Here is a 19,629-nt window from a genome sequence, read left to right as displayed (position 1 = left end):
AAGGGGAGAAGAGAGAGAGAAGTGTGTATGTTTCTCAAAGATGAATATTTACTTGAGTATCCAGTGGACCAAATAGGTATTGCCAGGTTAGCATGTTGTTTTCAACACAGAAGTACTTATATGTCAAAATATTGTTAACAAGTAGCCCTTAATTTTGATTGCATGTGTCACCCTTGCCAGTCATTGGGCTATTCTTTCAAATGCAATATTTGCTCTCCATTGGATAGCACAGCTAAGTGGCCAAGGAGGAGAGCTTTGATCTAAGGACCTTCTAGCTCAGTGTTCCTCAACCTCAGCCACTTTAAGCTGTGTGGACTTCAACTCCCAGGATTCCCCAGCCAGCCAGTGCTGGCTGGGGAATCCTGGGAGTTGAAGTCCACACAGCTTAAAGTTGCTGAGGTTGAGAAACACTGTTCTAGCTGATGTCTCATCCCAATATATATAAGTCCCACTGATTTATCTCCAAATAAACGCATATGAGATCAAGATCAAGCTACAGCCTAGAACGACTTTGAATAAGATTCTTTACAAGAGTCTTTTCACCAGTTCACTATTCTAGTTAGTGCACCCAAAGTTCAGCTTGATGGCAATTCCATCATTAAGAGAACAACATCAGCCGCAAAGCCAGTGCCAGTAATCCAACCAGTGTGTCATAGTGAAACAAGCAGCATTGCAATGTAAGTGTGAGGGTTCTTTGCTTCCCAAGGACTGGACACACCTCAGCATAGAAGGTAATTGTACAAAATACTTTATTGTAGCATACACCTTTTCTGTTGCCCTGGGTTAACTCCACCCCCCCTAGGCTTTGCAAGTTGAGGTAGCCACGTAAATAAGTCTTTGATGATTAGCCCTCATAACAAATAAAAGTCCTAAAGTTTGTAAAGCATTCAATATTTGCCTCCCTCCAAAGGTTCTTGTACCGCCTCAGCGTAGTTGCTCTTTTTCTGGTTGCTACTGAGCTCCAGGCCAAGCACTAAGCCAAGCTCCAGGCAGGAATCCCACCACAATGGGCTGCTTACTGTAGCTTGTAGTCCTGGCAATTGATTGATAGCCTTCTTGCTTGCCTATAATAGCCATACACTCCATACATCGCTTTCTGTTTTCTTCTCTGCTTGTTGTCTTCTTCTCCTTTTCTCCTACACACCCAAACTTTTGTAGCCTAAGGACTTGGGTGGGATGAGACTGTCTATGGACAGCAGGACATTCCAGGGTGTGGCTCAATTAGCCAGACACCTAGAATGCTGGTGTGGATGCTTGTGAGTAAATTGTGAGTGGGGAATGAATGAATGAATGAATGAATGAATGAATGAATGAATGAGACCATCTCCTCTCAAGTTTCTGGGTCTGTTAACCTTTACTGCCCTTTGGGAGAAGGGATGAGCTCAGTCTATCCTTGGGGAAGTGGGGGTGGAAAGCATTTCTGCCTGGCTGCAGCTGCTTTTCCCAAATGCAAACAGCAACCCCAGCGTCATTCCCTCACAGTAAGGCCCACTCTTTTCTAAATACATACAATCACAACATTGCAGATATTCCCCAAAAGGGTGGAACTTATGGTACAACACGGCTGAACCCAATACTAGGCTGGCTGCTTTCACCAGGCCTGAATAAGATGGCTAATTAAGTAGCTTTAGACAATGAACATGCATGACAATTAGTGGCTTTCCATATCTAATAAACGATGAAATAGCCATTATTTCAAGCTGAGGTCCCTTGCAACCTGATGAAATTATGATTATGATCCTGGAGTTGATTCAAACACAAGAGGGCTACAATTTAAAAGCATTATTCCCTTAGTTTAGGAAAGCAGAAAAGAGCCAAAACAGTTTATTTTTCAAAAGGTCACAATGACTGTTTTTTTTTTAATTAGAAGTATCAAAAATTACTTGGAAAGCTGAAAGAAAGCACCTTAAAGCAGCCTTCCCCAATCCAATGGCCTGTAGATATGATAGTCTTCAACTCCTATAGTTCCCTGGCTGATGTTGAAATGTATCACGTCTACAATCCAATATACTAGAGAGGGTACCTTTAATATATCAAACATCTCCCTCTCACTTTTCCTCACCTAAACCTTTATGCAATGACAATTCAATGCTCGTAAGCTGCTTTAGGATATCTACAAACATAGTGCAAGTTCACTGGTTAGAACTGTTTACCACACACACAAGGCACACTTAAATAGATTACTTGCTGATTAACCAGACTGTTTAGAACAATGCAGCATATGAATAAAGGTGCCCCAGAACCAAGCATATCCTCTGAAACAGGTACATTTTTTATAGAATTCTGTAGTTACAATTTCCAACAGCTCATGAAGTCCCTGCCTCGTAGATTTTTAACGCCACTAAGAAAAACAGATTCAAAAGCATCAAATGCTAAGCAAGCGAACATCCGTTTATGAAACAGGACTGCATCACTCTATCCAAAATGTGTCCCAAAGCTGCTTGGAGACCCATCAGCTATTTATAGCAGATTTGGGGATATGAACTAGCATACTGAATCAAATAAAAGGTTGCCTTGATACCTTAATCATCTAAAACATTTGTGCCAGAATTAAATATGTTAAGCTGGTGGGAGAGAGGAGAGGAGAGGAGAGGAGAGGAGAGGAGAGGAGAGGAGAGGAGAGGAGAGGAGAGGAGAGGAGAGGAGAGGAGAGGAGAGGAGAGGAGAGGAGAGGAGAGGAGAGGAGAGGAGGAAACACATTACCCACTTCTTCTTTTTCAACCTGAAAAAAAAAAATTAAATCGGCCAAAGGAAAACAATAGAACAAGGTTTTATTCAAAATGTGTAGCCTGCCAATTTGCTTGTTATACCTATAGCATGAGATAATATATGCATATGTTCTGCCCTAGAAGTTGCTGCCATCTCTATGAATAGAGAATCACAAGGACTTTTGATTTATTGGGGATTACAGCTTGATTCTTTTGAGTGATTTTTGATCTAGTTTGGAAATAGCCTTGTCCAGGTATTCAGCTGGAACAGGAAACTTACTCCTGAGGAAGAACGGTGGAGCCATAATGCCAATATCATTGGGTCTCCATCTGTACCTTCCAGATCTCACCTAAACCTGTCCACACTGCCAGGGTTTTCCAACTATGCTCTTGAATACGCAGAGAACTCTCTACATGATCCAGGATAGAGACAAAATAATTCAGAAAACTTGAAGCAACGGAATAAATGGAGGGAGGTGGGAACTGAGATATATACAATATACTAAATTTACTCTTTTATTTTTGCTTCAAACGGAGCAACAAGCTGCTGAACTCTAAGGAATGCAACATTTCTTCATTTTTTCTTGGTTAGAAAAAGCAGGCAGGTAAAAAATTAACACTGAAAACCTAATAACCTATTAGGTTTTTTTAAGTAGCCTAAGTTAAGTATTCAGAGGTTTGTCCTTCACTGTATCTAACAAACAGAAAATGCTAATTTTCAGAGAAAAGCTGATAAAAATAGGTAATGAATGTTCAGAATGTGCATTTTGCCTGATGCAATGTTGCCTAATGTCTCATTTTCTGGATCTGAACTGTCACACTCAGCAATTCCTTTTTATGCTGATTCTTCTTTTAAACAAACTCCTGGAATGGTTCGCCTGTATTGATAAAAACTTGTTAATGTTTGTTCATTTCTTGATTTGGTGTGAGCTAAACTCAGATTAATCTCTTTTACATCTTATCAATTTTATGTATAATTAAAAAATAAACAATAGGAAACATTTCCTAATTCTTTTCATTTTCAAGTTTTGGGAAAAAAGCAAAAGGAAAGGGGTTCAGAATAAAACACTTTTCTTGCTTTTTTTTTCTTCCAGACCTTCAGATGTCTGATTAGGACCTAGACAAATCAGAATCCCTAGTATGCATATTTCTACTCATATTTAAGTGAACATAGAAGATCATTTTTAACAAATTTGGCCCAGAGGACTGCAATTTACAGCGACGGGCTAAACCCTGGAATAACAGATCCCTATTTGTGATCTGTCACTTTCATGATTTCATACTTCCGATAATAACAACAATTGCCCAATTCCATATGCTTAATTCAAGAAAACAAACTGTTAATCTTTGACCAGATCATATATGCAACTCTAAAATGCACACTAATAGAAAGAGAATGATCGGTCCTTACTGTGGATAAGAAACGGTATGTGAAAGTAAAAAATTGCAAACATTAAGAATAGCTGATTAAACTCACAGAATTTATTTTAAAACAAAGTTATGTAGCAATTTACTTGTACAGAGAAGAGAAGAGAAGAGAAGAGAAGAGAAGAGAAGAGAAGAGAAGAGAAGAGAAGAGAAGAGAAGAGAGGGGTAATAGGCAGGGAATGTGCCACAAGGAGTAATAGACAAGGGATAAAAACATCCAAAATATGTTAACTGTGCTAATGGGATCTGGGGAGAACGCTGCATATGTTTGTGTTCTATTTTAAACAAACTTGTTCTGCTCCCAGCATATCTATTTTGGCAAAAGGTTTATGCATTGTTTGACAGAATACATGGACACGAAGCTTAAATAAATGCAGTGGCAGTGTTACTTTGATCAAGCTGATATTTAGTCACAAAACCTTTTAAGGTTCCATAAACAAAAGGCAATTTTATTATTACAGCCAAAAAACTTCAAAGCCACCCACTCACTTTTAACAGGATATCCAAAAGTCTACTTGTAGCCCATTAGCTACATTTTATCATTAACTACAGTGGACAATAAGGCAATTGTTCTTGCTCAGTCTTACTGAATCAAAATTAATAGGATATCTTACTATCTGAAATATTTACCTTGAGGGCTGAAAACACAGCGCACCTAACTTTAGGAAAGGCCGGATCGAAAACAGTACACGTACTATGAAAGTCAAGATCAATTTTGTGGAAGGCTGCCATAAAAGTGAGAAAAAATAAAATTCTTAGGGGAAGACTTAATTTTCAGGAAGCCCCATTAAGTTTCATGGACAAAGTAAATATGCTGGCATACCAGTAGAGCCATCTCAAATGCTGGCATCAATAGATGGACATATTTAATTGTACCTTAATGGTGTTACTAAGTGTTCCCTTACTTCTCTGGAAGGATTTCAGCTGTACATCAATCCGGAAATGGAACCAAACTGACCGTGTGATAGTACAGTCCATACAAATCAGAACCAAATGTTAGGGAAGTTGAACCAGAACTGTTCCTCACTCAGTTGTTTGATCCTGAAGGTTATGCTCAACTTGAAAGAGTTAGGCATTGGTTATTCTAATCAGAATTTTTCAAGCCAGCCTTTCTTACTCAGTGATTTTCAGATGTATTCAACTACAGCCTCCAGGACTCTTTGCCATTTTGGCAATGCTTGCTGGACGTTCTGTGACCCAAAACTGTGTGAAGGGTACACAGATATCAGAAGGTGGAAAACAAATCTAGAAAAACTCTTGTTGAATGGGCTTTTTTTTTTCCTGAAAAACTGAAGGAAAGAATATTTCCATTTTTTTAATGATATGTAACGTGATTAAGATACAGTAGACGCTATATTTGGAAATACTTCAAGAAATAATGTAGTAGAATGGTAGCAATGCTTGTGTTCATATGGGTAAATCTTCATTAAAATTATTAAAAAATAAAGAATCAAAAGCAAAGGCTGCTGTTTAGAGGCTGAGCAAAGTATATCTTCCCAGCAAGCAAAGTAAATCAATGTATCAAAATTAAACCAACTACTCCCAATCAATTTTACAAAAATGACCTTCAAGTTTTTTTCTTATCTTTACCTCTAATTGGTATTTATGCAACCCACAGGCCAGTTCATTTTCATCCAGACTGAAAAGGAAAAAATAATTAATTCCCACTGCTAATGGAAATAAGTACAACAACTACAAGTCGGGTTTCCAAGTACTGACAGAAAATAGTCCTTTCTCCTGAGCAGTGCTTCTTTCTTTACGGAAAGAATACACTCAAGACTCCAGAACTATATAGCAAAATATCTAACAAAAATTTTAGCCAAAGCAGTCCTTTCATTGTGATACAAATGCCTCCTCTTGTCAAATATAACTTTACTAAAGAAATAAACAAGGCAGAATTGTGCAGGCAATGGTTTTCCCTGTGATATGCTATGGAAGTGAAAGATGGACTTTGAAGAAGCAGGTCAGAAAAAGAACTTGACAGTTTTGAACTTCAGTGCTGGAGAAGGCTCCTAAGGATATCATGGATAGCCAAGAAAACGAACAAATGGCATGTCAAACAAATCAACCCAGAACTCTCACTCGGGGCACAAATAACCAGTCTCAAATTATCTTACTTTGGACACACTATACAAAAACCTAGTTCTGTGGAAAAATCAAAAATGCTGGGAAAGGTGGAAAGAAAGAGAAGAGGTTGACCAGCAGCAAGGTGGATGGACTCAGTTACAGTGATGATGAGTGCATCACTGGAAGACCTAAAAGACCAGGTTAGGGACAGATCATCATGGAGAAAATCCATCTATGTGTTTGCTAAGAGCTGATTTCTGCAGGGGATGGGGCAAGATGATCTCCAAGTCCCTTTTACACTTCCATTCTAATCATTTAACACTGACAAGCATAATCCTACATCACTTTAAGAAGTATGTGCATTCTTGGAAAGCTACAGCTATTATGCATTTCATGGTCAAGACTGTCTTTCCTCACTAATACACATCTAGCTCAACAAGGACTTAAGCTCCAATTTTCATTATTTTTTGCAATTAAAAGCCAAGTACCTGTACCATTCTAGCAATCATTTTCTCCTAGCATTTTTAAAATACATACAATATTAAAAATGAAATGTGGTTTCTTCAAACTCTAAACCGACTTGCCTATTAAGAACTACATCTAGGATACTGTATCTATGCATTATGTTGGTGTTGTAGTGCTATTTTATTCCAAACAGGAAACAGTAGGAGACTATTTTACTAATAGCAAACTTCAAGGAAAAGAACATGGAGACCATGAAACACTTAAATCATTTTGTAAAAAAGCAATAGGCATTGTAAGCACATCCATCTGTGGAAGAAAAATCAATAGTTTAAGCTTTCAAAAGCTATTACCCTTTTACACTGTGTTGAAGGAAATCAGCAACTGCTAGGTGCATAATGTTCCAGAAGGAGAAGATATTATAAAGACAATCTACCAAAAAAAAAAAAAAAAAGGTTTGAGAATGTCATCTCAATAAGTTGACCAGTGATTCAAAATTCTGCAGAAATACAATAAAAAAGAGAGAATTCCACAGAAAATGATTTGCATGGGAAGATAATCTAAGGACATGATTATCCTTATCCTTATCCAGAGAACAGGAGAGAACCTAAGGCTGATCTAGACTGTTCTGTCATAGCCGGAGGAGGGAAGGAACTATGCATTCAGCTTCTATACTTCAGCCTGCCTGTGTTCTGTATAGGCAATACTGAGTCAGCTGTACAGAAGCATAGCTTTCTAGGTCTTTGTTTCAATCCGTAGTTCCTTCAGTGATGCTGGTCACGTGGACCCAACAGTGCTTTCATTTTCCTTATACCTATCGGCGACAGGCAACTGCTCACAGCCTCGTCAGCCAAATGAATGCAGCACTTTAAAGCTTACATTTAAGTTGGGTATCCACAGAGGATGACTTGTGGTGATACATGTATACAGTACATGATTTTTGACTAGTCATGAATTAATCATGTGGAGAAGAAAAGTGGCACCCAAAGACCCTGGAAATGGCAGACAACAACAAGGCCAAGATCTTACATTAGGTTCTGAAATGGTGGTGGGAGAAACGCGTGTACATTTCTTTATTTTGTGCAGTACTGAGAACCAACACTCCCAAGAAACTTACTACTCCACTGAGCTCCAATAAACCTCTTCACATAAGGATTCCACACTGTCCTTGCCTGCCCTAGCTTCTGACGGTTTTAGGAACAGCAAGATAGACTGGGGATAACCACTCTTTAAACTTTATTTACAAGATGAAAATAAATATCTGGCTATATTTACTCCAGGATAATTTTTAGTTTTAGTTATATAGCACTGCCACCTTAAGATAGTAACACTTAAGTAACCACCGTAAAAATACACACACATTCACAAATGTATTTTTCAGTACTAATTATTATCTCTATGAAAAACAGAAGGGAGAACTAGTTAATTCTGACAAATAGGCTATGCTCAAAATCCTAGGATTCACCTTCTTGTACAATTATATAGTAACAATACCTAGAATATGAAATCTCAGGCAAATTACATTCTGCAAGGAACTGTACACTTTTAATTATTCCACAGCTTTGTCTTGGTGAAAATTTCTTCTATGCATGTTCATGAAACAGAAAATATATTTTGAGGTCAAAACAAAATATCCCATCCAGAATATTCTGTAAAAAACATTTTCAATTGTCTGCATTTCAGAGGAACAAATCGCAAAGCAGCTTAAGCGTTCCATGTTTCGTGAAATAAAACAAAGTGTTTCAAACATTTCAGCAGTAGGAAACAATGAGTACACAGAAAAAGGGGTTTGTTCTCTACTTTTTCATCTCTGGAATAGAAACAGAGAGGGTAGCAGTTCATACTGAGTGCTACCAGCAAGCCATTTTGCAGAAAGATTGGCAGAGGAAAAAAAGTAAAGGAACACTCCCATTATGGCTTCACTGACCTCCTATGCTACCTTTCTTAAATTCAATTAGAAAAGTATCCTTCTTCCCTTGCCTAAGGAAAGCTAATGAAAGAAACATAAAAAGAGAAAATACTAGGGTGGTTCTTTGCATTTGCTTTTTAAAGAACACAGAGATCTTAATCTCTCACATACCCATTTCAAATCAATTACCTCCCCCAGGACAGGAAGACATCCTGACAGAAAATGAATTCCAGTCAGATGACAAATGTGATTTATTTACAAAATGTTTTAAAAATAAAGCTCTTTGCATGCCAAAACCTAACTTTGCAAACAATCAGGAACATGGACTGCCTCTTTCTACCCCAATATTTACAAGTTCAGATTGCTCTCCCCCCAGCCTCCAACTTACTTCTTCCTCTTTGGCAGCCTGGCATTGGTTGGTTGTAAGAAGAGAAGAGAGGGGAGGGGAGGGGAGGGGAGGGGAGGGGAAGAGAGGAAGGTGTAGCTTACTCCTAACAGTATGAGAATATTAGTGAAAACAAAGAAAGAGTGAGCTGATGCCCAGGACAGAAGCTTTATTCTGGAAAATTAAAAATCCCTCCTTGCCTTGTACATCCTAAATATAAATTATATTTATGTGCTCAATAGCACACAGAACAAAAAACTAATCATGAGTCATGCATATAATCTTGTTCAGCAAAGCAAATATTCTTCTTACACTTGAAATGCTAATGGGATGATGAGTGGCAGCAAAGAGGTCAAATCAACAAGTTAAAATATACTTTTGCAAGAAATTACCCAAGAAGAAGAAAGTCCCAAGAACTACATCAACAGCACACAGGAATGTGAATAGAGTGCACGCATACATCCACCAAGCTTAGCAGGCCAACCAGATACTTTTTGCATTTTCAAATGCATTCTGTAATTTCCACAAACAGAAGGACAAAAGTCAATGCAACAATGAGTACCAAAAAGCTCAACAAGCCAATCAACCCAAATGACTCTTTTTGTTTTCTCAAATCCCCTCGAGCCCAAAAACCCCAGAGGAGCCCTCCTTCAAGCAACCAACCAACCAAAGCCATCAGCATAGCAAACTTTTAGAAGAGGCGCTACCTTACTGGTTTGCTAAGCTTAGGTGTGTGTATGCACACTATACACGCTCTTTTGTCCTGATGATTGTGAAGCTTTCAGAGTGCCTTTGAGGATGAAGACTCAGTGCATTTTTAAAGGTACTGAACTATACTGCAACATCAACAGGACCTGAGTATACACAGACACCACCTAAGCTCCACAGGCCACTCAAACAAATGTTATACTTCCTGCATTTACATTCTACCTGCAGGAATGTGTATATATTTATATTCACATAGACAGACAGAGACACGTTTTCTGGGTATTCAAGTAATGGCACAATGGTGGCAAGAGAGATGGACAGATCCAGAATGGCACTTTCACTGTGCCACATGTTCCTTAAAATGCCACTCCAAAAATCACCTCCAGGTCCCCTCCACATAGCCTAAAGCAATGCAACAGGGGATTGACTAGTCCTACGGGGTTAGGCCAGAGAGGAAAACTCCAAAGAATGCAGTATAATGCAAGAGGCATTACAACCTCCTAAAGCAACATGGAACACTTGAAACACTTCCACTTGAAATAGAAACATCTTCTTTCACTATCAAAGCAAAAGTCACGAAAGTGTGCTTTTGGGGGGGGGGGAGCATGAACTACTCAAAACAGCTGTTTAAAGCTCAAAATGTTTTGACTTTGAATTGTTTCCACATCTTTGATTTTTCTGTATCAACATTCAAGCTAGTATGTGCAAGAGAAGTGAAGAATTACTACGAATCATGACAAACCCATTTCTTTCCTGCCAATTCTTTATTAAGCACGGTATAGTAACAGGCTTCTATTTACTTGTTAATCTGATCAATTCCTAAGGTGGCTCACTCGCTAAAAGGTTAAAAACAGGAAAAAAAATTCAAAGACCATTGTACTAAGGAGGAAGAACAGAATAAGATCAACTACACCTTACACATTGATTAGAGAAGTCACACACCATCCTAACTTAGAGCCTGCAGGTGAAGTGCCTTCGTAAAAATCAGCAGAGTTGAGGCCAAACAGAGTTCTTGGGCATTGACTGAAGTCACTTTAATATATGAATAGCACCAACAACAATTAACAGTGAAAGACAGAAGGACCATGCCCATTCTGAAGCTCTCATATAGCATTCTGAAACAAATATTCTCATCTGTATCTCCCTAAAGTGATAAATGAATTTGCATTTCACCCCCCCAAATAAAATCAATTATTTCACTGGCTTTAAGAACGCCACTTTCTTTTAATAATTCCATTTTAATTTGTATATCAAATACAATAATGGTATAACCTCACAGTATTATAATAGAAGTTAAAAATACTGAGCTTTACTAACACATACCTTCTACAGATAGTCCAAAGACTATAGATATCCTACTTCACACTAGGTAGGTGGAGATGCTAGACCCTGAGAGAAGCTGAACCCAACTACGGGTTCTGCTGAGTACAGAAATGATGTCAATTTCAACTGCATTATAAACCCTGGTTCATGAATTATGATATATTTTACTCAAAATAAATTACCAAAAAATTACAATTTTTTTTGCAATTTTAATGGATAAACTTTTTTAAGACATGCATTTAAAACATGCATTTATTTTCATTTCAAAATAATGCTACTATAAGTAATCATGTGAACAATGCAATACAATTAGTGTTCATAGGAAAAGAAAGCAAGTGGAAAACAATTTGTAAGCTTAGTAATACTCAAAAGTACAACTGCTATGTCATTGCAAGGCATTTAAAAAAAAAAAAAAGTCCTTCTCCAAGTTGCTCAAAAGCCCTGGAGGGTTGTGTCATACTTTTTGAGAACCCCTGCAATAATAGTTATCTCAAAGACAAAATACCAACTGGGAGAATTTGAGGCAGATCCATTTGCATCACAAATACATGGCTATCGGAGGCCTTAATATCCTACAAAAGGCAGCACAAATACATAACAAATCTCACTGGTTTCCTTAAACATGCAAAATTGAAGTATCATAGGTACCTACTAAATTCTTTACCCAAAGCTGCTAAATTCCTGAAATCAATTGGAAATCCAGAATCAATGATAACTTTGGAAAAGTCACCCCCGCCACTGATGTATCACTGCATCACATCATGCAAGCGATCGACAGTGGATTACATAAAGCAGGTTGGACACCAGTATCTTAAGCCTGAAGATCACAGATGACACACAAGCCTACTTGCATAAAACCACACTACTGCAAAACCATTGGCAAGCAAGATAATTTCTTTAAAGCCAACTTTCTTCAACAGATGCCCTCCAGTTGTGTAGATTATAATTTTTGGTCAGCAGAACCAGTAAGTCTTGTAGCAACTATACAGATGGAGAATATCAGATGGGAAAGGCTATTCTAAGCTACTTTCCAATAGCACAGAATGTTCCATTGACACATCTCATATAAAACAAGTGTCCTGCATACAAACAAGTCCATCAGTTTTGTTTTCGATCAAGAATCACATTATAATATTCAAATATTTGTCATGTCGATTCAGCTGACATTATCCAATCTGGTCTCAAGCTTTCAGATTGTAAACTAAGATTTACAACCCAGGTACCTGGACTCAGGGCAGGGCAGAGAAGTGCTCTGCACTGTTGGGATGGCACAACACTTCCTAACTCAAATAAGATGTTCTTGGCAATTCAGGATGACCTGCTGGCCTCCCATCAACTGTTGCATTTTCTTTCCCATCAACTGTTGCATTTCTGATTAGAGAAATCTTTCTAAATATAAGAGATGAGAACACACGTGGACTCACTTCATAGGCCGCTAGATAGGGAGTACATGAATTTCATTCCAAAAACATCTAGACAGAACCAAGCTGGTGTAGGCCTGAGTTGTGATTTAGGTGGTAACACAATGCAGAGTTATGGGTGTTTGCAGCCACCTGCAATTTCTTCAAAATGATGAAACATCTATCTTAATATCACAATGCAAGTTTTGTGCTTTATGTATTGGTGTGAAATGTCATAATGCAAGTACAAAATGGCTGGAGTTTGCATGCTCTGACATTGCACCTCTGGAGTGCGCATGGGCATAGCAGGTGCATGGCTGGACGCATTAAGTTCAAGCCTTGAGGATGTTGCCTTGAAACCCTGGACAGCTACTAGGGAATCCAGAGCCTTACTGAACCACCCTACTGGTGCCCAGCAAATCAGAGAGCAGGTCCCGTTAATTAACCCTTGACGCTCTCTCTTGATATTTTGGACTACAAGCTTTGTAATCTCCAGTTGGAGTTGCAGCCCAAAACATCAAGAGGAACCAGAGTCAGCAACAGGATTCCCACTTATATTAGCCCTGCTCTGCCTGCAAAGACAGGGCACATTCCTCTTGGATCCGTTGAGGATGGGAAGAGGTCAGCTCCTTAACCGCCAGCCCCAGGCACTCCCAATTAAATTGGAGGAAAAACTCCCCAAACCACGATAGCGAATCCCAAAGCAAAGCAAAGAGACGGTGGCCAGGTTTAGTCAGGGCCTAAACCGGGGCGCCCTGCAGATCGGAGGTCCAAGAATTTTGCTTCTGGGCTCCTGTAAAGTTTCAAAGGAAGCCCCGGGGGCAGAAGACACGGGGGGGGGGAGGGAGGGAGGGAGGACGGGCGCCGGATCCTTTCCCCTCGAAAAATAACAGCCCCGGACGAAGGAGCCGGCCATCTCAGGTGACCCCCAAACCTCCGGCAAGCCCCGGGATTGCCGCCTCCCGCCCCCTCCCCGGCGTTGTTGTTGCGCTCTTCCCGCGTCGCGTGCGACGCCTCCGAGCCTGCCTGCCGCCGGGCGACGGGGCTGCCTCCGGGCGCAGGGGGAGCGTGCCGATTTCTCGGCCGGCCCGAGGGGGCCGCATGAATGAGATGCCCCCGCTTACAGACGACGTAGGCGACCAGAGCGAGCCCCATCAGCAGCTTCATCCTCCGTCTCCTATTGATGGCAGACAGCACGCGCTGCAGCGTCCCTTTACTCAGCATCCCCAGCCAGGCGGGGAAGACGAAGCCGAGAGCAGCAGCGCTCGGCACCGCGAGGCATCGGCTGCACCCGCTACCCCAGAGCCGCCGCCGCCGCCGCCGCCGACCTCCTCAGCCCGCCGCGCCAGCAGCGGCAGCAGGAACGGCAGCCAGGCCAGTTCCTGGCAGAGGCACCGCGCATGCGCACGTGCATCCCCACCTCTCTCCCCGCCCTCCCTCCGCTTCAGCCCAGGCTTCGGCAAAGCAGCGAGACCCTTGCGGCGGAAGGAAAGAACCCGACGTTGAGGTGGCGGAGTATGAAGTCACTTTCCTCTACTACGCATGCGTAGGAGATTTCTCTCTCTCTCTCTCTCTCTCTCTCTCTCTCTCATCATTTCAAGCGCTTCGTGATTATTGCTGCCAGTGGGTGAAAAATCAAAGTCCACAATTTTTCTTGCTTTCTCCTAATTTTTACTTAGGATGAAGCAGAAACAACTGTCAAAGGAAAAATGTTCTTCTCATTGATTCCATCGTAATAGTTACGGCTCTGCAGTTTGTTACATTCTCATGCCGTATGTGTATGTGAGAGCCAGCTTAATGTAGTGGTGAAGGCCCCCGGCTAGAACGTGGGAGACCGGGAGTTCTAGTCCTGCCGTAGGCACGAAGCCAGCTGGGCGACCCTGGGCCAGTCCCTCTCCCTCAGCCCTGGGAAGGAGGCAGTGGCAAACCACTTTCAAAAATCCTGCCAAGAAAACTGCAGGGACCTGTCCAGCAGTCGCCAGGAGTCAAAAACTGACTCGAAGGCACATATGTGTGTGTGTGTGTGTGTGTGTATGACTGACTCGAAGGCATATATATATATATATATATATATATATATATATATATATATGCCTTCGAGTCAGTCATACATACATACATACATACACACACACATACATACATGTATATGTGTGACACTTTTGAACTTTGGTGTTGGAGAAGATTCCTGAGAATACTCAGGAATACCTGATCAAGCCAAGAAAACAAACGAATGGATCACAGAACAAATCAACTCAGAGTTCTCAAATGAGAAATATCAAATTCATTAAAGAACAGTCGTAAGAACAACTATCAACATAAAGTCAACAAGATCATAATATTGTCATAAAAACTAACATTTTATAACACCAAAGCAGCTGGATTCTGCTTAAAAATCATGAGGATCACTGAAGAGTCTTGCCTTTGTGGACACAAATGACCAGGCTCAAATTATCCTACTTCAGACACATCATTAGCTCACTGGAAAAGGTTCTAATGCTGGGAAAGGTGGAAGGAAAGAGGAGAAGAGGAAGACAACCAGCAGCAAGGTGGATGGACTCAGTTACAGTGATGATGGGTGCCCCGTTGGAAGACATATTGGAAGGACCAGGTCAGGGACAGATCATCATGGAGACAATCTATCTGTGGTCACTAGGAGATGAAAACGACTTGATGGCATATAATCAATCAATCAATGGTATGTATTTATGTATTATTGCACAGAGCTCCCTGATTATTTCATGGCATTGATCTAAAACTACTGTCAAAACGAAATCATGTGTCTGTGACTTCAATGTTCAGGGAACACAACAACTTTCAAAAGGCAGTCTGCATTCAAAATTATGGGCTGTGCTGAAAAGACCACCAATCTGGTGATTCACTATGCCCCCTGCCACAAAGGCAAGACTCTTCAGTGATCCTCATGATTTTTAAGCAGTATCCAGCTGCTTTGGTGTTATAAAATGTTAGTTTTTATGACAATATTATGATCTTGTTGTCTTTATGTTGATAGTTGTTCTTACGACTGTTCTTTGATGAATTTGATATTTTTTGAATTATTGTAATGTATTGTGCGTATTGTTTGTTTTGCTTTAGGCCACTTGGAGTCAGATGACTGAAGTGCTGAAAAAGAAAGAAAGAGAAGAAAAAGAAAGAAAATTCACTGCACCTGACATCCATTGATACAAAAGAGACCATAGAAACAATGAATGCTGTGATACTTTTCATGGAGCACCAAGAATCCACACTATATAGTTATTTAAATATTTTTATCTTGCCCTTCTAGCACTTACATATTATTTAGATCTGTTCACAAAATACCAAGTCAGATCAAAGATACTTGAATAAACCCATTACTGTACATTGAATTTGTAAGAGAACCATGGATGCAGTGATCTGCTGCTATGGCACAGATACATGAAGATGAGGACAGATCCACATTAATTCACATAATAAAGGAACATAGATACTTCCCAAACCACCTATAATTAGGTACTATTTCAGATACATGAATTGAATTGTAGACATTATAAATGTGGCATTCTTTGAGCGCTGTGATGCACAAACCCATTTTCAAGAGTCACTTGCTGTTGTATACGACTTTGTCATCTAAAATCAATTGACCTCTGTATTCGTAATATGAACCATTAATGTAACAAACTTGAAATTCTTCGTGCCATAGAACATTGGTAGAGTTATGGCACAGAATCATAAAGTTGGAAGGGACCATTTTGAACATTAAGTCCAACTGCTTGCTCACTACAAGAATACAAATGACAGAAGCCCTGAAAGGGCGGTCTAGCCTCTGCACAGAATCATAGAAATACTAGAAACTTTTATTATTCAAAAGAATAGCCCACTGGTTTTGTAGCTCCTTTTCTGTGAAAGTTCAGGTTTTTTACAAGGTATAAAAACACCCCACACAGGAAGCAGGACATTGGGGAGGGGGGGGGGCTTTTTAAAAAACCTTTTGTATCAGTTAGTTGGAGGTCCACTAATTCTTCAGATAACATTTTCAATACTTCAGGTCGATTGTGAACACAACAAATGGGTGCCTTCAAACTGTTTCTGAATATTGGGGAGTGAAAATGGTAATGTGAGAGGACCCTATGAGATACAGATCAACACTGCAGATGACTACACCCCCAAAATGTTGGCCCTAAAAAGTGTACAGTCTGTCATTTACATTTACATTTGTAGCTTACAATTATTGAATGATTGATTAAGCTACCAAGTCAGTGTCAACTCACAGTGACCAGATAGATACATTTTCTTCAGGACCCCAACCTGGTCCTTCATATCTTTCAATGCTGCACCCATCACCTCTGTAATTCAATTCATCTACCTGGTCATACACTTCTTTTTCCTTCTATCTTTCCAGCATTACACACTTCTCCAGAGAACTATGTCTTCGCATAAAGCATCCAAAGTATGATCATTTGAGCCTGGTCATTTGTGCCTCGAGCGAGAACTTTGGGTTGTTCTGTTCAGTGATCCATTTGTTTGTTTTCTTGGCTATCCAGGGTATTCTCAGGAATCTTCTCCAACACCAAAATTCAAAAGCATCAATACTTTTTTCTATCTTTCTTCTTCAAAGTGAAAGCCCAATTTTCACTTCCATAGAGTATCACAAGGAAAACCATCGCCTGCACAGTTCTGATCTTTGTAGGTATAGACACATCACGGCATCTGAATATCTTTTCCAAGGCCTTCATGGCTGCTCTACCTAGTACTACCCTGCAGCGTATTTCTTGACTTTCAAAGTTTGTTCCTTTACTGTTAATGATTGATCCTCAAAGGCAGAAGCTATCCACAACTTCAATATCTTCATTGTCACTTCTAAAGCTGCTTGCTGTACCTGTCATTAGTTTAGTCTTCTTTATATTTAATCATAGTCCTATTTTTTACTGTGCTCCTTGATTTTCATTACTAGAGTTTACAGATCATTTATATTTTCAGCTATCAAAGCAATGTCATCAGCGTAGCACAGATTATTTATATTTCTTCCTCCAGTTTTAAAACCACAGTCATCTTCTTCCAATCAACTTCCCTCAATATATATTCCACATATGAGTTGAATAAATAAGGGTAGAGTATATACCCTTGTTTCACTCCTTTTCAAAACTTGTCTCATTTTCCCATTATTTGTCTGGACTATGGCTGTTTGACTTGTGTATAGGTTTCACAAGAGGACAATAAGATGTTCTGGGATTCCCATTTTCCTAAGCAAATTCCACAGCTTGACATGAATGACACAGTTGAAGGCCCTTCAATAATCAATGAAGCACATATTGGATTCTTTTTGGTATTCTTTGGCTTTCTCAATTATCCAGCATGTATCAGCAATAACATATGTTGTTATCTGGTGTTTTCTAAAGCCAGATTGAACATCTGGCATCTCCCTTTCCATTTAAGGTTCTAAACTATGTTGGATGATCCTAAGCGTTATTTTGATAGCATGTGAAATTAAGGATATTCTACAATAGATTGCACACTCTGTTAAGTCTCCTTTCTTTGATATTGGTATGTAGATTGATCTCTTCCAGTCTGTTGGCCAGTATGTCATTCTCCAGATTTGCTGGTATCATTTGGTTAGAATCCTTACTAATTCTTCTTCTGTTACTTGACATATTTCTGTAGCTATTACAACAATTCCTGTAGCCTTCTGATTTGGTAATGACCAGAGTGAGATTCTTGTAAATAGGGAATATCTTCCAAGGCATCTTAGATGTTAACATGCCTATTGTACAGAATTTCAATACACTCCTTCTATCTTTGTGTGATCTTCCTTGAATCAGTTAGTATAGTATCCTTTAGCATGCTATTTTGGGGTTGGAACCTCCTGAGTTTGAAGATTTTTTGGGAAAAACTTTCTTTTGTTGTATCTCAACCGATGGCACAACCCTCAACTGCAGCATAAAAACCACAGATTTGCTATTCCGCATTGGTAAGCATCAGACATGTTTTTCCATGTCTGTTTCCATCTTAGATGTACTTACAGATGTGGTAATACTCTTCTTGTCTCTTCCAAAAACTGAACTTCTTGGGAGTATATACTCTAGGCATACACTCCTGGTGTTTTTCGCTCATCTATCCCAGGAACAATCTTCTCATGATGAGGCAGCTCAGAAGGACTTGGGGTGGGGGATAGCTTATGGTAGGAAAGTAATGAATTATGGTACCATTTAAAAGCCTTCAGTCTGGAAGCATTAATGAATAGACAGAAAAATGAGATCCACTGTACAACTGCAGAGTATTGGTGCCTTTGATTAATTTCATCTTGTGTGGAAATCATCTGTAATTTGACTGTTCTTGTAGTGATAAGCTGTTCCTGGAAAACTTCAGAACATTCCTGATGCTTACCAATGCGGAATAGCAAATCTGTGGTTTTTATGCTGCAGTTGAGGGTTGTGCTGTTGGTCGAGATACAACAATCCCATTCATTGTAAAATCTGGTATCTCCAGTTGTTTGCAAAACTTTGGATACCCTTCTAGTCAATATTTTGTAACGGCTCATTTGGCAGAAATCTGCTCCAAATATTTTCTCTAGCCAGCTCTTTTTCCATTCTTCCTTGAAGAATACTTATAGCTGAAAAGGTATCCAGACTTCTGCACCTGACTTATTCACTGTTTACTTACTCTGAATCAGTAGATTCATTTTTAGTAGCATTTTTCCTGATCCGTTAACCATAAGCTAAAATGTCAGCTTCTGTTCACTTTGGGGATCACTGGAGCATATCTTTCAGTGAATTTTGCACGCAGCTGAATGTCCTGGATCCATGCTTTTTTGCAAGTTAAGCAGCGAATCTGTAATTTTTGCTGTGCAGACCTCAGATCCAGATATGGTGTGTGATTTGGTTATGATTACCATGACATCTGTTGTAAAACCCTATGACTAAAACAATAATATTCTCAATGGTGGTTCCAGGAAACAAAGCATTTGTGACTTCTACAGCCCATTTAGTGGATATGGAGATGATTTTTTAAAATATAAGTTAGAAGTACCTGGTAAAACTTGTCTGCTCTCCTGGAAACTTTTGCCCAATAGTTATGCAACATAGTGAACCACAGTGTGTGTGTGTGTGTTTGTGTGTGTGTGTGTGTATTTCCCTGTGAAAACAAAAGAAACAGATTTATCAGAAATCTGATGATCTTTTGGCAAAAGCTAGAGGAGGAATCACTGAAAAACACGTAAGCAATCTTTGCTGGCTTGTTTCATGGACCACTGAAAATGAACTC

At 39.7% G+C, this 19,629-nt stretch overlaps 1 protein-coding gene across 2 annotated transcripts in view; it reads right to left on the bottom strand.

The window, feature by feature from the left end:
• The window catches only part of UXS1 (UDP-glucuronate decarboxylase 1), a 47,089-nt gene extending 33,294 nt beyond the window's left edge, over positions 1 to 13,795 (bottom strand). For both annotated transcript variants that reach the window (XM_088136566.1, XM_088136567.1), the window contains exon 1: positions 13,515 to 13,795. In XM_088136566.1, coding sequence (XP_087992692.1) covers positions 13,515 to 13,614 — 100 coding nt within the window. In that variant the 5' untranslated portion in view covers positions 13,615 to 13,795. The remainder of the gene's footprint in view (positions 1 to 13,514) is intronic.
• Positions 13,796 to 19,629: the final 5,834 nt, after the last annotated feature.

This window comes from Python bivittatus, unplaced genomic scaffold (genome assembly GCF_059951505.1).
Source record: "Python bivittatus isolate LINGU-HERP-01145 unplaced genomic scaffold, Pbiv_v1 ctg000060_np1212, whole genome shotgun sequence".
Lineage (NCBI taxonomy): Eukaryota > Metazoa > Chordata > Lepidosauria > Squamata > Pythonidae > Python > Python bivittatus.
Note: the sequence above shows the minus strand (reverse complement) of the source record. Positions and strands in the feature narration are given on the sequence as shown.